This window comes from Galeopterus variegatus, unplaced genomic scaffold (assembly GCF_000696425.1).
Source record: "Galeopterus variegatus unplaced genomic scaffold, G_variegatus-3.0.2 Scaffold2, whole genome shotgun sequence".
Classification (NCBI taxonomy): Eukaryota; Metazoa; Chordata; class Mammalia; order Dermoptera; family Cynocephalidae; genus Galeopterus; species Galeopterus variegatus.
The window spans coordinates 1,094,884-1,110,501 of record NW_007726113.1 but is presented as its reverse complement, the minus strand read 5'-3'; the positions used below and the strand labels follow the sequence as shown (position 1 = coordinate 1,110,501).

At 35.2% G+C, this 15,618-nt stretch overlaps 1 protein-coding gene across 9 annotated transcripts in view; it reads right to left on the bottom strand.

The window, feature by feature from the left end:
- Positions 1-15,618, bottom strand: part of CAMK2D (calcium/calmodulin-dependent protein kinase II delta) — a 291,524-nt gene that overhangs the window by 146,077 nt on the left and 129,829 nt on the right. For all 9 annotated transcript variants that reach the window (XM_008565789.1, XM_008565923.1, XM_008566073.1 and 6 more), the window contains exon 4: positions 3,585-3,639. In XM_008565789.1, coding sequence (XP_008564011.1) covers positions 3,585-3,639 — 55 coding nt within the window. The remainder of the gene's footprint in view (positions 1-3,584; positions 3,640-15,618) is intronic.

The following is a 15,618-nucleotide window of genomic DNA, read 5'->3' as shown; positions in this document are numbered from 1 at the left end:
CTGAAGCAGCTGAAGGGGATCAGAATATGCCCCAAAATATGGCACTTGGGTGCAAGGGCTATTTTGAGCTAAAGGTAACTGAGAATCAACCGATGGAGGAAGAGTTCTCTGACCTCCCCTTATCTGCCTAAAAGCAGAGAATAAATTTACCTCTGAGAAAGGTGCCCCCTTTTCTGCCCCTATACCAGTGAGAGAGTGACTCATTAAAGACAGGGAGTCCATAGCAAGATAAGTTTGCATAAACAGATCTTACTAAAACAGATCTTACCTTCCATTAGTTGTCCCATATATTTACTAGTGACTTCTCCACAGTTTATCATCCCTTGAAGCCTAAATCCTCCTCCCTTGTTAAAAGGGTAGATTAGCCACTAAGTCTAACTGTTCTTTGAGTTTCATATCTTTTCACTGAACTCCTGGGAATGCATATACATATTAATAAAAATTGTGTGCCTTTTCTACTGTTAATCTGCCTTTGGTTAGTTTAATTCACATTCCCCCAGTTACTCAACCTAAAAGGGTGGCAAAAAAGATTTTCTTCCCTAACAGAGCTTGATCAAACCTAATTCTGAATGATATTACTTATGTAATGAAAATTAGCAAAAAGTATTTTTTATTCCAGCATTCATCACAGCATAATGGACATATCCCAATTTATAATGCCATACCTTTATTTACATAGCAAAGGAGATGTGAGAAATTAAATCTTTTGTGACATAAAAACAGGCCTGATTCTAGAAAAAAAAATAGAGTAGATGCATTTATCCCACTAAACACAGGAAAGAAAAAAAAAGTCCCTCTGCTCCAATCTCTGTCCAGCAATAAGGAGACACCCCCAAAGGGTGTCAATAAAGGCTAAGCAGGGAACCTGGGCTTCCACCCCACATTTGTCAGTAATAAGGTGGCATCTCCTTACTCCTGTTAGTGTGGTATAAGAGGAAGCCTCCTAAAAAGAAGATTTAATCAAATCCAGAGTCTCATAAAATATTACCCAAAATGTCCAGGATATAATCCAAAATTATTCATCACATAAAGAACTAGAAAAATCTCAATTTCAACAAGAAGACAATCAACAGACAGAAACACCAAGATGACAATGCTGTTGAAATAATTTGACAATAAATTTTAATCAACCATAATAAAAATGCTTCAAGTTAGCAAATATGAACACATTTGAAATGAATGAAAAAATAGGAAGTCTCAGCAAAAACCAGAAGATATAAAGAAGAACCAAAAGAAAACTTTAGAACTGAAAAATAAAATAATTTAAATATAAAACTCGATGGATGAGCAGAATGGAAAAAAAAAGGGAAAAGAATCAGGCAATCAGTCTCGAAGACAGAACAATATAAATTAACCAATCTGAACATTAAGAAGATAGACTAGGGAGAAAAAAAAGAACAGAGCCTCAGGGACCTATGGGACTACAACAAAAAATCCAACATTCTTGTCATCAGAGTACCAAAAGGAAAGGAGAAAGGTGAGACTAAAAAGTATTCAAGGAAACAGTGTCTAAAAGTTTCCCAAGGTTAGCAGACATAAACCTAAACATTCAAGAGGCTAAGCAAACCCCAAATAAAATAAATTCTGAGAAATCCAAGCCAAGACACATCATAGTCAAACTTCTGAAAACCAAAGACAAAGGAAAAATCTTTAAAGCAGTTAGGAAGAAGTAACACCCCTTATCTTTAGGGGAAAAACAATAAGAATCACAGAAGATTTCTCATCAAAAAAACAAGGAATCCAGAAGGGAGTGAAACAACATTGAAAGAAAAGGACTGTCCAACCTAGAATTCTATATCTGGATAAAATAACATTCAGGAATGAAGAGGAAATCAAGACATTCTCAGAAAAAAGAAAACTAAGAATTTGTTGCTAGCATATCTAAGAGAATGGCCTAAGAAAGTTCAAAAGGGAATTATAAAAGAAGGAATCTTGGAACATCATGAAAGAAGAATGAATAACAGAAAAAGTAAAAATAAGAGCTCAGAGAAAGGATTGAAGAGGAAGAACTACTAGAACAAACTGCAGCCAAGTGAGCAAGCCATGGATGGGTTGTGACTACGGAAGTCTGTGTAGCAGGACTGTGCATAAGCAGAACTTTAGTCTCTATTCTACAGAATACACATGGATCACCAATTTGGCAGGTATGCTTGGCTACCTTTTCCACAGGCAAGACTCCCCTTCTTCCTTGATAGCAAAATCATGATTTAGTTCTTAGCCAGGCATCATACATGATTTGAGGGAGGTCAGTCCCCTCACCAGACCTACAGACTGAATTATGATTGATCAATGCCAATGTTGTAATTCCATTCCTTTTACCAATACCTGCTTTAGACATGGGCTTGAGAAGCAATTTTAAATAAGGATTCATTAACAGATCTCTTCTGAGAGACTCCTGAGAAAGGTTTTCCCCGTAGGTAAAAATATACACAGTGGAATTACCATTCTCCTTTTTCTGCTTTTGGAAGTCACTGTGATACCTGAAAATGAGGCAGTCAACTTGAGACCATAAGGGGAGCTGAGCATGAAGACAAGCCACATACTACAAAAAATAGAAAAATTGAAAGAACGTGTTTCTTAATGACATGACTAAAGGGCTAAAGTATCCAAACCTAGTATTAACAACTACCTTTAGACTCATATTATGTGAAATAATTTTTTCTTATCTATTTTAAAACTTTTTGCAAACAAAACATTGAAATGCTACAGAGTAATCCATGATGTAATTATACAATTGTTTCTCTATTACTGAATCCTTAAGTCATTTTATTTTCCTTTTCCCTCCCTATTATAAAGGATTATGCAATGAACATCTTCTAGCATAAAACTTTAACTAATTTAGGGTATATTTTCCGTGGACTTTGTTCTTAGAAGTGAAATTACTATGTCAAATGATCTGGATATTTTTGAGTCTCTTGGTAAGTAGTACTAAATTGGTGTACAGAAATTGTGTTCTTATTAATCTCCCACCAACTATGTATGTGGACTGTTTTACTATATTCCTAACAAGAGTTATTATTTTTCCTTCATTTTTGTGGATAGAACTTCAGTTTAAAAGCCCTGAGGGGGGCTGGCAGATTAACTCAGTTGGTTAAAGTGCAGCCTTGTAACATTAAGGTCAAGTGTTCAGATCCCCAAACTGGCCAGCCACCAAAAATAAACAAACAAATAAATAAATGTCCTGATTAGTTTAAGTCGATCTTGGCAATCTCAATTTCTTCCTTGAATCTTCTTTTTACGTAGGATAATGAATTACACATACTCTTAAAAAAATCCAATGGAAAATTTTGCTTATGTCAGCCATTTTTGTACCCCAAGGTAAAATTGAGAACAATTTATGATATCACAATGGACAATGCAAAGGGAAACGGACTTATAACTCTCACGTACGAAGATTCATTTATATTTTAAATAAAATATTGCTGAGTAGTCATCGCTTTTCAAAAGAATTAGAGTTGAATGTTACTTGACGGACATTTTAAAAATATTATAGCATTAATATGTACTGTACAAATAGATAAATAATGTTTAATTCAAAATGGTCTTTTAATAGATTGCAAAATAAACATGAAGTGTGTACTTACAAATCAAACACCAAGTAATGGAAGCTCTCTTCCGATATGCTGTCATGAAGTCGCACTAAAAAAAATAAAGGAAAAAGAGAAGAAAGTTCGTATTTGTATTATACGTATACATGATCAACAATAAGTCAGACTTCTAATGGTCATCTGTCTCCTAACTGGATGTTAGCATCATTCTCTATTTTAGCCTCTGTTGATTCACTATCCTTTACAGCATGGCTTGGGTTCAGACAGACCCAAGGTCTGGGTTCTGGTTCTGATAATTATTAGCTATGTGATCATAAGAAAATAATACTTAACTTGTAATGATGTTAGTACCTATATTTCATAAAATGACTGAGATTAAATCAGACAATAAAAGAAAAATAATTCACATATTTCCAGGGAAATACTAAATAAATGTTAATGTTCATCATAATATATATCCGTATATCCAATGTCACCAGGTTCTAGCAATTCTTCCACTTCCTTGCCATTCCCTTTGCTAGCATCCTAGTCCAAGCCTTTACAAAGTCCAGCCTTGATCACTACAATAGAAAGCAAGAGGGATCATTTTAAGAGTCTAGTAGATGGTCTCCCTGCCTCTGCTCTCCCTTTTGTCTGAGAATTTCTGCATAGCACTCCCTGGCCAACCTGTCAAAACACAGTTTTGATTATGTTACTTTACTCAAGTCACCAAAATCCATTTACCAAGTCACTAGCTAAAAATGTACAGCTAGAACTTTTAACAAAATAATTTACTAGTTCCTCAAATTAATACTACTTTAAATTTTCCAATGAGTTAGTTTTTTACTGATAACTCTACCTGAAGCCAATGTTTCTCTCTTCTGAATTTAAAACTCAATTTTTGTACCTACACTAAACCATACATGTAAAACCTACATATTGCTTTTTCTGCTATTTATTTATTTATTTATTTATTTATTTATTTTTTCCCTTTCTGTCTTTTTTCCTGACCGGCAACGGATCGCAACCCTCAGTCTCGCGCCCGTACCGGACCGGGATCTGCCACGGGATCGCCACCCTCGGTGTTGCGACTGCACCTCGCTCAGCCAGTGAGCGGCCGGTCTGTATGTGGGATCCGAACCCTTGGTGGGAGCGCCGCTGCACTCCCAAGCAGCGCACTGTAGCAGTGCGCCACCGGGCCGGCCCCTCTGCTATTTATTTTTGCATAAGCATCCCCAACACCACTTCTCCCCACTCATCTCCCAGAGATGGTAAATTCTTCCTATTTATCCAAATCACTTGTGTGGTGGCTTGACCTTCACTTGAGGCAACATAAGCCTGGGAAAGCAGCAAACTTGTAGGACACAACTGCTTTCACAAAAGTCACCACAAAAAACTAATGATTTCTACTATTTCTATTTCTGTCCTTAGTATGCTCCCCATGAAGTGATGACCACCGCATAGCAAATGTGTATTCAGAAAAACATTTAGCTTATCACACAAAGTATAATCATTTATAGAGGAAGTCTGTAGTAACCATGAAAATCTCGAGCTTATAGACTAACTATAATCTCCATTCCTTACAATCCAATTCCATCCACTTTGAATCTCATCCCTGGCCCACTATTAAAGTATTTTCTGAATCCCTCCAGATATTTCTCCAATGTGGAGAATGATAGACTTCTGCTTCACTCCTAGTTATAGATTATAATTTGTAAAATGTGGATTTTCTACTGTCATTAACATGAGGAGGAGACATATAATGGAGGCAACTGGGAATGTGGCCAACACAGTTCAACTTCAGACCCTTTACTCTATTTGGCTTTTAAGTGCATGAAACGTAAACACACTGCAGTCTCCCCTTCCTTATCTAATTTATTTGTCATAGTGTCACCCTTGTATTCATGGATGCAGCGTACTTTATCTTTATTAACTAAATCTAATAACTTCCCCTTCTTCGGTATATAAAATTTCCTTCTCATCAATATTACCAAACAGAAACCTTATTTTCTAAGTCTTTGCATCTCACACAGAGACTTGGCACACAGTAGATGGTCTTTCACAAAAAATCATTCTTGAACGCTTATTATACCAGGTTTTTGGCTCAGTATACCTGTACTTGTTTATGTCTAAAATAAAATGATCGATGTGCAATTAATTTTCTTGTAAATTTAATTGTGTAAGGATTTTCTTCAATTTGCCACTATCAGAGATGCCTGAAACCTTGGTTTAAACTTATGCTGCCAAAGAAAATCAAGAGTTTGGTTTGATGATATATCTTCTGCTCATGATCATTCAGCACAGTAAAGAAATCCATGTCATGGCTGATACCTCACCAGCTTTCTTGAATGACACAGTCTCAGAGATACCTCTCTGAGCAGCTGTAGCATGGTCTGTGCTCAAATGAGTTAAAATAATGGCATGGCTACTTAAAGAACTCATATAATTGTTCCAGAAAATAAGTTGGGTTCCCATGCTATCAAAGTTAAAATCTAAAGTGAAATTCACAAAGTGAGTAGGGGAAATCACCACTACTTTCTTCCACTGTCTCAAGGTGAAAGCTTCAAGTGAAGGTGGGATCTCAGGTGTTTGGATCAGAGTTGTAGAACCGAACATAGGAGGATATTTCAAGTATAATCAGAGAAGCAGTAATAATTTCTGGTTACATCAGGAATAAAATTTTCTTAGTATGATTACCACTATTTTATTAATACTTGTAAATGATCATCATTTGGAAATGAATTATTCTTTGAAGAAGTCAAGAGTTGCTCAAGTGCAAGCCTGATAATCAAACATATAACACATAAGCATTTAGCCAGCAAGTATATGATAATGTTTCAAGACAAGCCATCTGGCCAAATTCACTCCTTCAATATCACACAATTCCAAAATAATCCCTAATATGTCTAACCAGCTATTTGACCATGTGAAATGAATATTGAATAAATGGTATTATTGATATAGCAGAAAATACCAACATCATCTTTACTTGGGATTAATATGTACTTATTTCCTTCCTTCCTTTCTTCCTTCCTTCCTGTCATCCTCCCTAAGTCCTTCCACACTCTTTTTATAATAAAGAACTGTAAAGAAAGAACTGTACGAACAGAACTACATTACGTGAAATCATAACAATTTTCTCTTATCAGCAAGATTACATAATGAAGTCTTTGCAGAGATACTCCATATATTTACAATTACTTTGAGGATGGGTGTGTTTCCCTTTAAAATTTTTAACTCTTCAACTATTATTCTCATGGTTGAGGATATGTTTTACAGTCTGGAAGACAGTTTCTTACACAGCCACAGACACCATCTATTTCTCTTCAAACATTTTTTGTCAGTTAAAAGTACCACTCATTTCCCATCCTTTTTTTCTTTCTAACAGTTCGTCGAGGGTTGAAAATTGTGTTTACTTTTACAAATGTCACATTAATTATCCCCTATAAATAACTGTCAATTCATTTTCACACCAAAGGAATTATAGACGTTCTGTTCGTCACAGCTGTTAGCCCAAGACTAACTGCACGGCCAGCCTTGCAAGCGCTGCGCTACTGCATGCTCAAGCATATTGCTCCACGTTCTTGCTGTGACTGCTCTCTCTTATTGTCATAAGCTGCACATTTGGGTGCACACAATTAGCTTAATTACAGTCATCCTTACAATGTTTTTAGAGAGAAATTTTATAGGAGATAATGAGAAAAGTATTTGAGGAAAAAGTTTATAATACATATTGGCAGTCATTCTTTTCTGAAGTTTGCTCGAAGGTAAGATCAAGTCTGTGAATAAATGAATTTTCATAAACTGAAACAGTGTAACAGTTCTTATCTGGAATAAACATTTAAATTCTAGAACTTTAAGTATGGGATTTAAAAGGGGTAAAAGGGCTTCTGAGACAAAAATGTTTCTAATGGTTACTTGACTCGTGGCCTAATTCATTTCTTCTCTCTCCTGCATATATTATCAATTTGGTAGTTTGCATTCAAATTATCAGAGGATCACTGTTTCTCTTCCTGTTCTATGTTCTTGTATGATTTCACTGAACTTTCTAGCTAAGTATAAGTTCCACAAAGAAGGGGCCAAATAGGACCATGGCCCTTGTATGATCTGAGAAAAGAAATTTTATTTAATATGATAGAAGTTTCCTATTTATTTTAATATTTCATTTTATTTAAGGGGTTAAAAAATATAATACAATTTACAATTGTAGTGCTTACTAGGTCAGGCACAATGCAAATAGTTCTTGCAAGAGTTATTTTATTTAATATACACAAGCACCATGAGGATACTTTGCCACTGCCTTTTATAAATGAATATGCACAGCCTTAGAGACATTAAGAAAAATTCCAGGTTAATAGCTAGTAATTGGCCAGGCAAGGATCAAAATCTAGAGCTGGATGATTCCAAAGACCTTGCTCTTACTCGGAATACTATATGGACTCCCTAAAATACATTTGTCAGCAAATTACTCCCCAAATACTTTGTAGAGTATAAATTGGTTTGTCAGGGTAAAATAATATTGAAAAGATAATAAAAGAGAGGAAGATAGTTATGGCGACTAGAGAATGAAAAGCAGTGATAAGTAAAAAATTATTTCCACAAAAAGAGAAAACCATTTTGAGCATCAGTTTAAAATGTGATGCTGTAATCTTAGGGATACAAAAACAGAGAATGTCTAAGATACAGATTACATTGTTCCTAAATCCGTAGAAAATTAATTCTCCACTTCAAATTAGGAATATGAGAATTTCCAGTGACTGGGCTATTTTACCTGATAAGACAATTAATGTCCTAAAAATCTGAATAAGTAAAAGAACTTTGTCTGAGGAGAGATGACTGCATTTGGCCTGAGGGTGGGCCTAGGCGTGAGAATCTAGACTTTCTCCTCCAGGCGGGTCTCGCAGGCAGACGGGCTCCAGGCAAGTGCTCTGATACTCAGCGTAGACCCTGAGTGGTGGACGGGCCTGCCGGGGAAGTCCTTGTCATGGGGGAATGCTAGGGGCACAGGCTGGCCCTGGAGTTCCTCTCAACTATGGGGATGGTGTTAAGTGGTGAGGGGAGGAGAGAGGACACGGGGGCTAGGGCGGGAGGCGGGAAGGAGGGCCCCTACTTTCGTGAGCTTGCTCATTTTGAACAAATTTGCCAGGCAGGACTTGCTCGAGCTCTTGGATGAAAAAGGAAGAGAAGGATTAGAAGCAGACAGTGTCCGGGGCCGGCCCGGTGGTGCACTGGATAGTGCGCCACTTGGGAAGCGCGGCGGTGCTCCCACTCGAGGGTTCGGATCCCACATACAGACCGGTTCCCGCTCACTGGCTGAGCGAGGCGCGGGAGCAACACCGAGGGTTGCAATCCCGTTGCCGGTCCCCGGTCCGGTACAGGGGCAACACTGAGGGTTGCGATCCGTTGCCGGACACAGAAAAAGACAAAAAAAAAAAAAAAAAGAATCTTAGAAACTTACACAACATATAAAATATCATAAATTTAAATTTAATTACTTCATTTTCAAAAATTAACATTTCCATATTATGGATAAGCATGCAAGGGAGAAGAGGGAAAACAGTTGAAGAATTAAACTCTAATTAGAAGCCATGTCAAAATTGTTTGTCAGGTACAGCTTATTAGGTAACCTTACCCATTTTGTTGACACATATACTAGGAACATTTCTGCCAAAAGGAAGCAAACATACTCTTTCATGGAGATTCATTATCTTTCAAAAAAGGCTGACAGGATACAAATCCCTTGTTTCAATTTTAGTAATAATTCCTTATCCCTCCACTTCCTAATAGTCTCCCCCACTAAATAAAATCAAGGTTGTTGATTATAATTTTGTTAAATTATTTATACACATATTATTTGGTTCAAATTATACTGATTCTTACTCTTCTTTACAACAACACTACCTGTTGTTCTCCACTAACATTTATTATGGTGATGTGTCAGTCAATTACATTGGTGGACCCCAGCAGACTAGTCTAGCAATATTAATGTCCTTGTGCGGTCCTCTCCCACACCTCCTCTGGGCTTGGCTAGGTGATTTGCTTTGAGTGATTAGCATGTGTAATGCAAGCAATGCCTTAATAAATTCTCTGTCAGAGCTGTCCTCTTGAAAACCACCTGCTGTGCTAAAAGAAAAGTTCAGGTTAGATTACTGAATGACAGGAGGCCATATGGAGAGAAACCCTTGAGGATGAGAGGTCCTCCTGACATCCCATCACTGGCAGAGCTCATAGCTGAATGCAACTGCATGAATGACCTCAGTTACACCATATAAGTTGAACAACCATCTGACTGAACCCAGTCAACTCATAGGATCATCACAAGCAATAAATTGATTCTGTTTAAAGCAACTAAACTTGGTATAGACATTGTTAGCCAACAATAGACAAATAAACAAGAAAGAATCTGAAATGTGTGACTGACCGTATTGTCCTCAAATAATTCTTTCAATACCATAAGTAATTTTAGCAGAAAAAGAATTAATTTGACCTAAGAAAACATGAAAGGATTAATACAAATATCTAAAATGAACATGGTAAGGCAATGCTGCCAATGTTATCATAGTACTAATAAAGTGATTCATACAGGACAGCTTGTATTGCATCCTCATAATCACTGTTTGTCAGCTCTGAGCAGTAGTCCTGGTTATAAATGAGGCAGATTCTGTATTCTTAGCTTTGCTATGTTGCAAGGACTGAGGTAGTTGGATTTAATTCACATATTGGGATGTAAAAACGGCAGCTTGTAAGTCAGATCCTTTTTATATTCCCATCAGTAGTTAATTATAATTCACAGCTAGAGCAAGCACTAGCCAAGTTAGGTCATGCAATGAGCCAAGCCTTCCCCAATAAAGGGATGTCAGCATCGAGTTAATTTGTAAATTAAAAAAAATTATACTAGTATAGAACATTTTAGCAGTCAAACGGCATCACTCGAGAGAAATTTCAGCTCAATCATTACTATGGGTTCTTTTGTGACAAAGCTGGTCATTTCTAAAGAGAAAACTTTTCGAATAGAAAGAAAACACACAGGCACTAAAAACCAAATTCAAAATCAAACTAACATGTCTAGAAAACTGAAGGCAAATCTGCATATGTGCTTTGTTCCCCTTAATCTATATTCCTATAATACGAGTAATACAGTTGATAAAACAACATCATTTGTTTATTATCTTCCCAGTATAAAATATATTAACAAGTTGAGTACATTTGAAAAATATATGCTCTGTTTTTTTGAAATATAGATCCATGTATATTGTTCATTTTATTTAAACTGAGTAGAAATATATCCAAATATATTAGATATATATAGGCATACAGATATTCATTGTTTTTGTTGTTAAAGTCAATAGTCATATATAGCATTTACACTTTGATTTTCTTTGCTTGTCTTAACATGACACTTTTAAAATTTGGTCATAAAAAATCTGCAAGTTAGATTTAGCTGGCTAAAACAAATAAACTGGTCAGGCATAGAAGTCATCGTCTATTCTAATTTTAGATATTTGAACACACAAATACCTACGATTACATAAAAATATGAGGGAATTGTATTTCATAATTACATACTAATTATTACATAAGGTATATGTATTTCAACAAAATATTTAACAATATACCCCATCAATAAATGCCAAATAAGCCACTATTCATTATTCAAAAGTTAAAATAACTTCTATATCAGAAATACAAAGTTCAAGTATTTTTCCTATAGTGACAAGAAAATCTACTTTTTTACTACTAGGCTAGCTCTCGCTGAGTGACAAAATGCCACCAAATTCAACGGCTTAAAAAAATAAACAATCATTTTGTAGTGACAAAAAGAAAGAAATTCTACTCTTTAAATTTTATGATAACTAACATTAAATTTAAAAGCAATTCACTGCTTATATTTAGGAATAAGGAATAAAAATTAAACACTTTTTGAAATAAATCCAATTATTACATGAAAACTCAGTGGTGAATGCCATCCATATTAATTTAAAAACTATACTAAAAGTACACAAAATAAATCATTGGATCCCAAGATCAGTCATGAAGATCAAAGCATATCAATTCTGCTGACTATATTCTCCATCCTAATCTCAAATTCCTACCCTATTCCTGATTCAAGATTAAAAGCCAAGTTTAGATTACCTTCAATATCTATAAAATCTCTAGGATCAAGTTAGTAACATTAAGGAATGACTAGAAGCGAGTTATATCTTCTAAGAGGTAAGAGCTAGTTACAAGCCCAGATATTTGACAGGGCTTCTGCTGGTCCAAGTATTTATTACTTGGGAGAATTTCAATGTGGGAGGAGGATAGAAAGTGAAGAGACATGATCAGTAACTGTTGATTACACGGTTATCAGCCACACCAATCACATGATACCAGGAACAGCATTTGTGAACAGTTCTTTTGCTTGAAAGAAAAAAGACACAAATGGCTAAATATAGAATCACAGAGATGGTTAAAGAAATGGAAAAGTAAATAGATAATTCATTTAATACCTTGTCCTGATCATTTTTAATAAAATATATATGTAAAGGGAAATTAAATTATAGAATTAGTAATATGTAATATCTGGAAATGTTCTTTTTTACTTTGAAAAGTAAGTCGAGATTATCCTGTTACATATTTTAATTGAACAATTCTATTGCATTTATTATAATTTTTTTTGAAAAATGATTTCATTTCTTAGAAAAGTTAGTTCTCATTTCAAGTTTCCTTTATTTAGAAAAATCTTTCCTCTTTCAATTTTGCATGAATAGCATTTAATTTATGTATTTCAATCAATGCTTCCAACTTTCTTTGTTTCCTTTTCTCTTGCTTTATTTTTTTGTTATTACATTTTCCATTATTTATGCCAAGCTAATCAGTGATCTCTCATGGATGTCCTTAACCATTAGGAACATACAAAAAAGAAGAGGGACTGCTCTCCTGATTTATCTCACTATATTCTCTGAACCATATCAGAAGTTTGATGAGTATGGGAGAGGTAAGGGAAGACAGACATGCTATATGGAAAAGTAAAAGTATTCCTGAAGTGGCAAATCCCTTGCTGATGAAAAGATGTTACTTCTGCAATGAAAAATAGAGCAATTTTTTTTTAAAAAAAGGAAACAATAACAACAACAACAGAATAGAACATATTAACTATTTCTTTGTGAAACTTTTACTTGAGTCATATCTATCTATCTATATGAGTATATATATATATATGCATATAATGCATTGGGTCATAATATAAATTCTTATTTTTAACTCTAGGTCACAGTTAAAAATACTTGATAGGCACTGTATGGGATGATCCTTTAAGAGGATCCTACAAAGTCTTTTACAACTGTAAGTTTATATTTCTACATTCCTGGATGATTAACGCTAATAAACAATACAGAAAATAAAACAGGTTTTCCAATACAGAGTTGAATGTGACCCCCTAAGTGCGAGACATTTCCTTTTCAACATTCCAGTGAATTAAAGTTTAAAACACACTTCATTTTATTCTAGAATTGTTTTTAATGAAACACTAGAGAGAAATCTTAACACATTTATCTTGCCAAATTAAAAATAAGCTTTCTTCAAAAAATTAACTGAGCAAATGATTTGCTTTTCTGACACTAGGCTTGGAGAATAGAGTGAATAGAAAAACTTATTAGATCATTCTTTCTTTGCAGCTTACTATCATATCATCTTAACACTTGCAACTGAATTTTCCCTAGACACTCACCAGCCCAAATTCTTTAATCTTTCAAACCCTTTCTACAAAATTCATTTCTTGCATAAAGAAGATTCCCAAACTTGATTTGTCCTATAAGCAGGAAATAAGTGAGTTTGAAATTGTACTAAAATGATAAGAAATGCAATATAAAACTGTAGCTAGTAGCTATATGAGGATACTTCTAAAAGTTCATAGAAAGATATACATTATCTTTTAATTCTATTTTTCCACTAACTTTTTGAAGTACCCTCATATTACATTATCCAATAACATTTTTCTCTACATAACTATTTTTATGCTGAAAGCATAGATATCAGTTTTCCCCCACTCCGGATTATATATACTAACAAAGAACATTTAAAAAAATTCTGTAATATTTGGCTCACAATCGAGGAATAACTTGAAAGCTATTTATGAATTTACGCATGAATTAGATGTCATTGGAATAATAAAGGATATTGATAAATATAGCTGTAGACACTGTTAAACCAGTCTGCCTCTGTCTGGTACCTGGTAATATGTTTTACTTAAGTCTTCAATAGAACAGTTTGGACTAAGTGAATGATTTTTTTAAAGTAAGGAGTAATTGTCCATTTATCATGAAATCAAGGAAGTGATAATGAATGTCAGACATCTCAAACATCGGTGCATTTGCTTATCTCATGGACATCTCCAACCAAACAAGCTCAAAGCACCGATGATCTTTCCTATAAAACTGCTCTATCCATGGTCTTCCACCTTTTTACTTGCTCAGGATAAAAGCCTCAGTGTAATTCTTAACTCCTTTCTGTGAAAGCAAAATCCAATCTGGAAGCAAATCCTTCAAAATATATATTAGGGAGGAAATATATGTATATATATTTGAATTTGACCACTTTCCACCTCCTCTACTGTTACCAGCCTGATCCATGGCATATTTCAGTAATCTCCTATTTCATTTATGTGGCTTTACCCTGCCCTCTCACTGCCTTTGACACAGCAGCAGAACAATCCAGTTAAAACTTCAATTTGTTTATTGCCCCTCTGCTCAGAACCCTCCAATTGCTCTTCACTGACTCTGAGTGAAAGCCAAAATCCTATTCACAGCCTAAAAGCACCTCCCCCTCAACCCCCCCACTCATCTCCTGAGCCTCTCCTCCTACAACTTTTCCTCTGGTCCACTGTGCTCCAACCAAACTGGTCTCAATGCTGCTTCTGGAGAACTCCAGGCAAGCTCCTGCCTGGCTGGGATTCTTTTCCCCCAGATACTCACATGGCTTGCTACCTCATTTCTTTCACATCCCTACTCAGCTTTTCAGGGTACCTGTATTTGTCAATAAAATTTTATTGGAACATGGCCACATCCATTTATTTATGTATTATCAATGGCCGCTTTCAAGCTAGGACTGCAGTGTTTAGTAGTTGCAATGAAGACCTATGGCCTGGAAACTGAAAATATTTACTATTTGGCCCTTTACAAAAAAGTCTGTTGACCGCTGGAGTAGAAGACAAGATTGTTGAAAGAGAGAGGCTGTGAGAGGCCAGAGTGTGGTATGGATATACGCGGCTAATTAAAGCCATGAAGAAGATAGAGGTAGGGAGGAGAGAATGTAATAAGTCAGTTAACTGTATAAGAAAACAGATGAGGGGAAGTACCAAGAAAATGGTAGAAAACTGCTGCATTAAGAAGTGTAGGGTATTATAATCTGAGAAAATGTATTTCACAGATGGGGTGGTAGAAGGAAGGAGATGGGGGATGTTGAGGGAAGAAGTGTTATCAGTGGTCTTACAAAATCGTCAAGAGCAAGAAAACACCTACCCACCCCCAGGTTCAGAGACATGTATAGGCCGGAGGAAACAACCAACACCTTCCAATGCTGCAGGTAAAGCAGCACACTCCAGAGAAAACATGGCTGCAGTCAGCACAAGAAGATGAAATGAACAGAGACTTTTAGAGAACAGAGGGCAGATTGCAAATATAATGACACTGGATTTACTATTGTATAACTAAATGAAAAAAGAAAACTAATAAAAGGGGCTAAAAGTTATCAATTTTCTCACAGTCTAGGTCTTAATCCAATGTTTACCCAAATTGTTAAAGATAAGCAAATATATTAATTTTTAAAGACCAAATTTAAATATGAGTTTCTGTCATCTTATTACTATCATAGTTCTGAGGGATTCTAGATCTTATTAAAGTGTTATTGTGATTTTAAATGCTTATACATATCTCCTGTATTTATAACACCTAAATTACTTACAGAACAATAAATAGTTACTCTGACTATATTAATTCATATTATAAAGATTTTAACATCTTCAGACTAGGTTTGAATGTTTATTTTAATTAAGTTTTTCTTCATGGTTCTCCCTTGCCAGGTGGAAATATTATAAAAATAAATAAAGAAGATA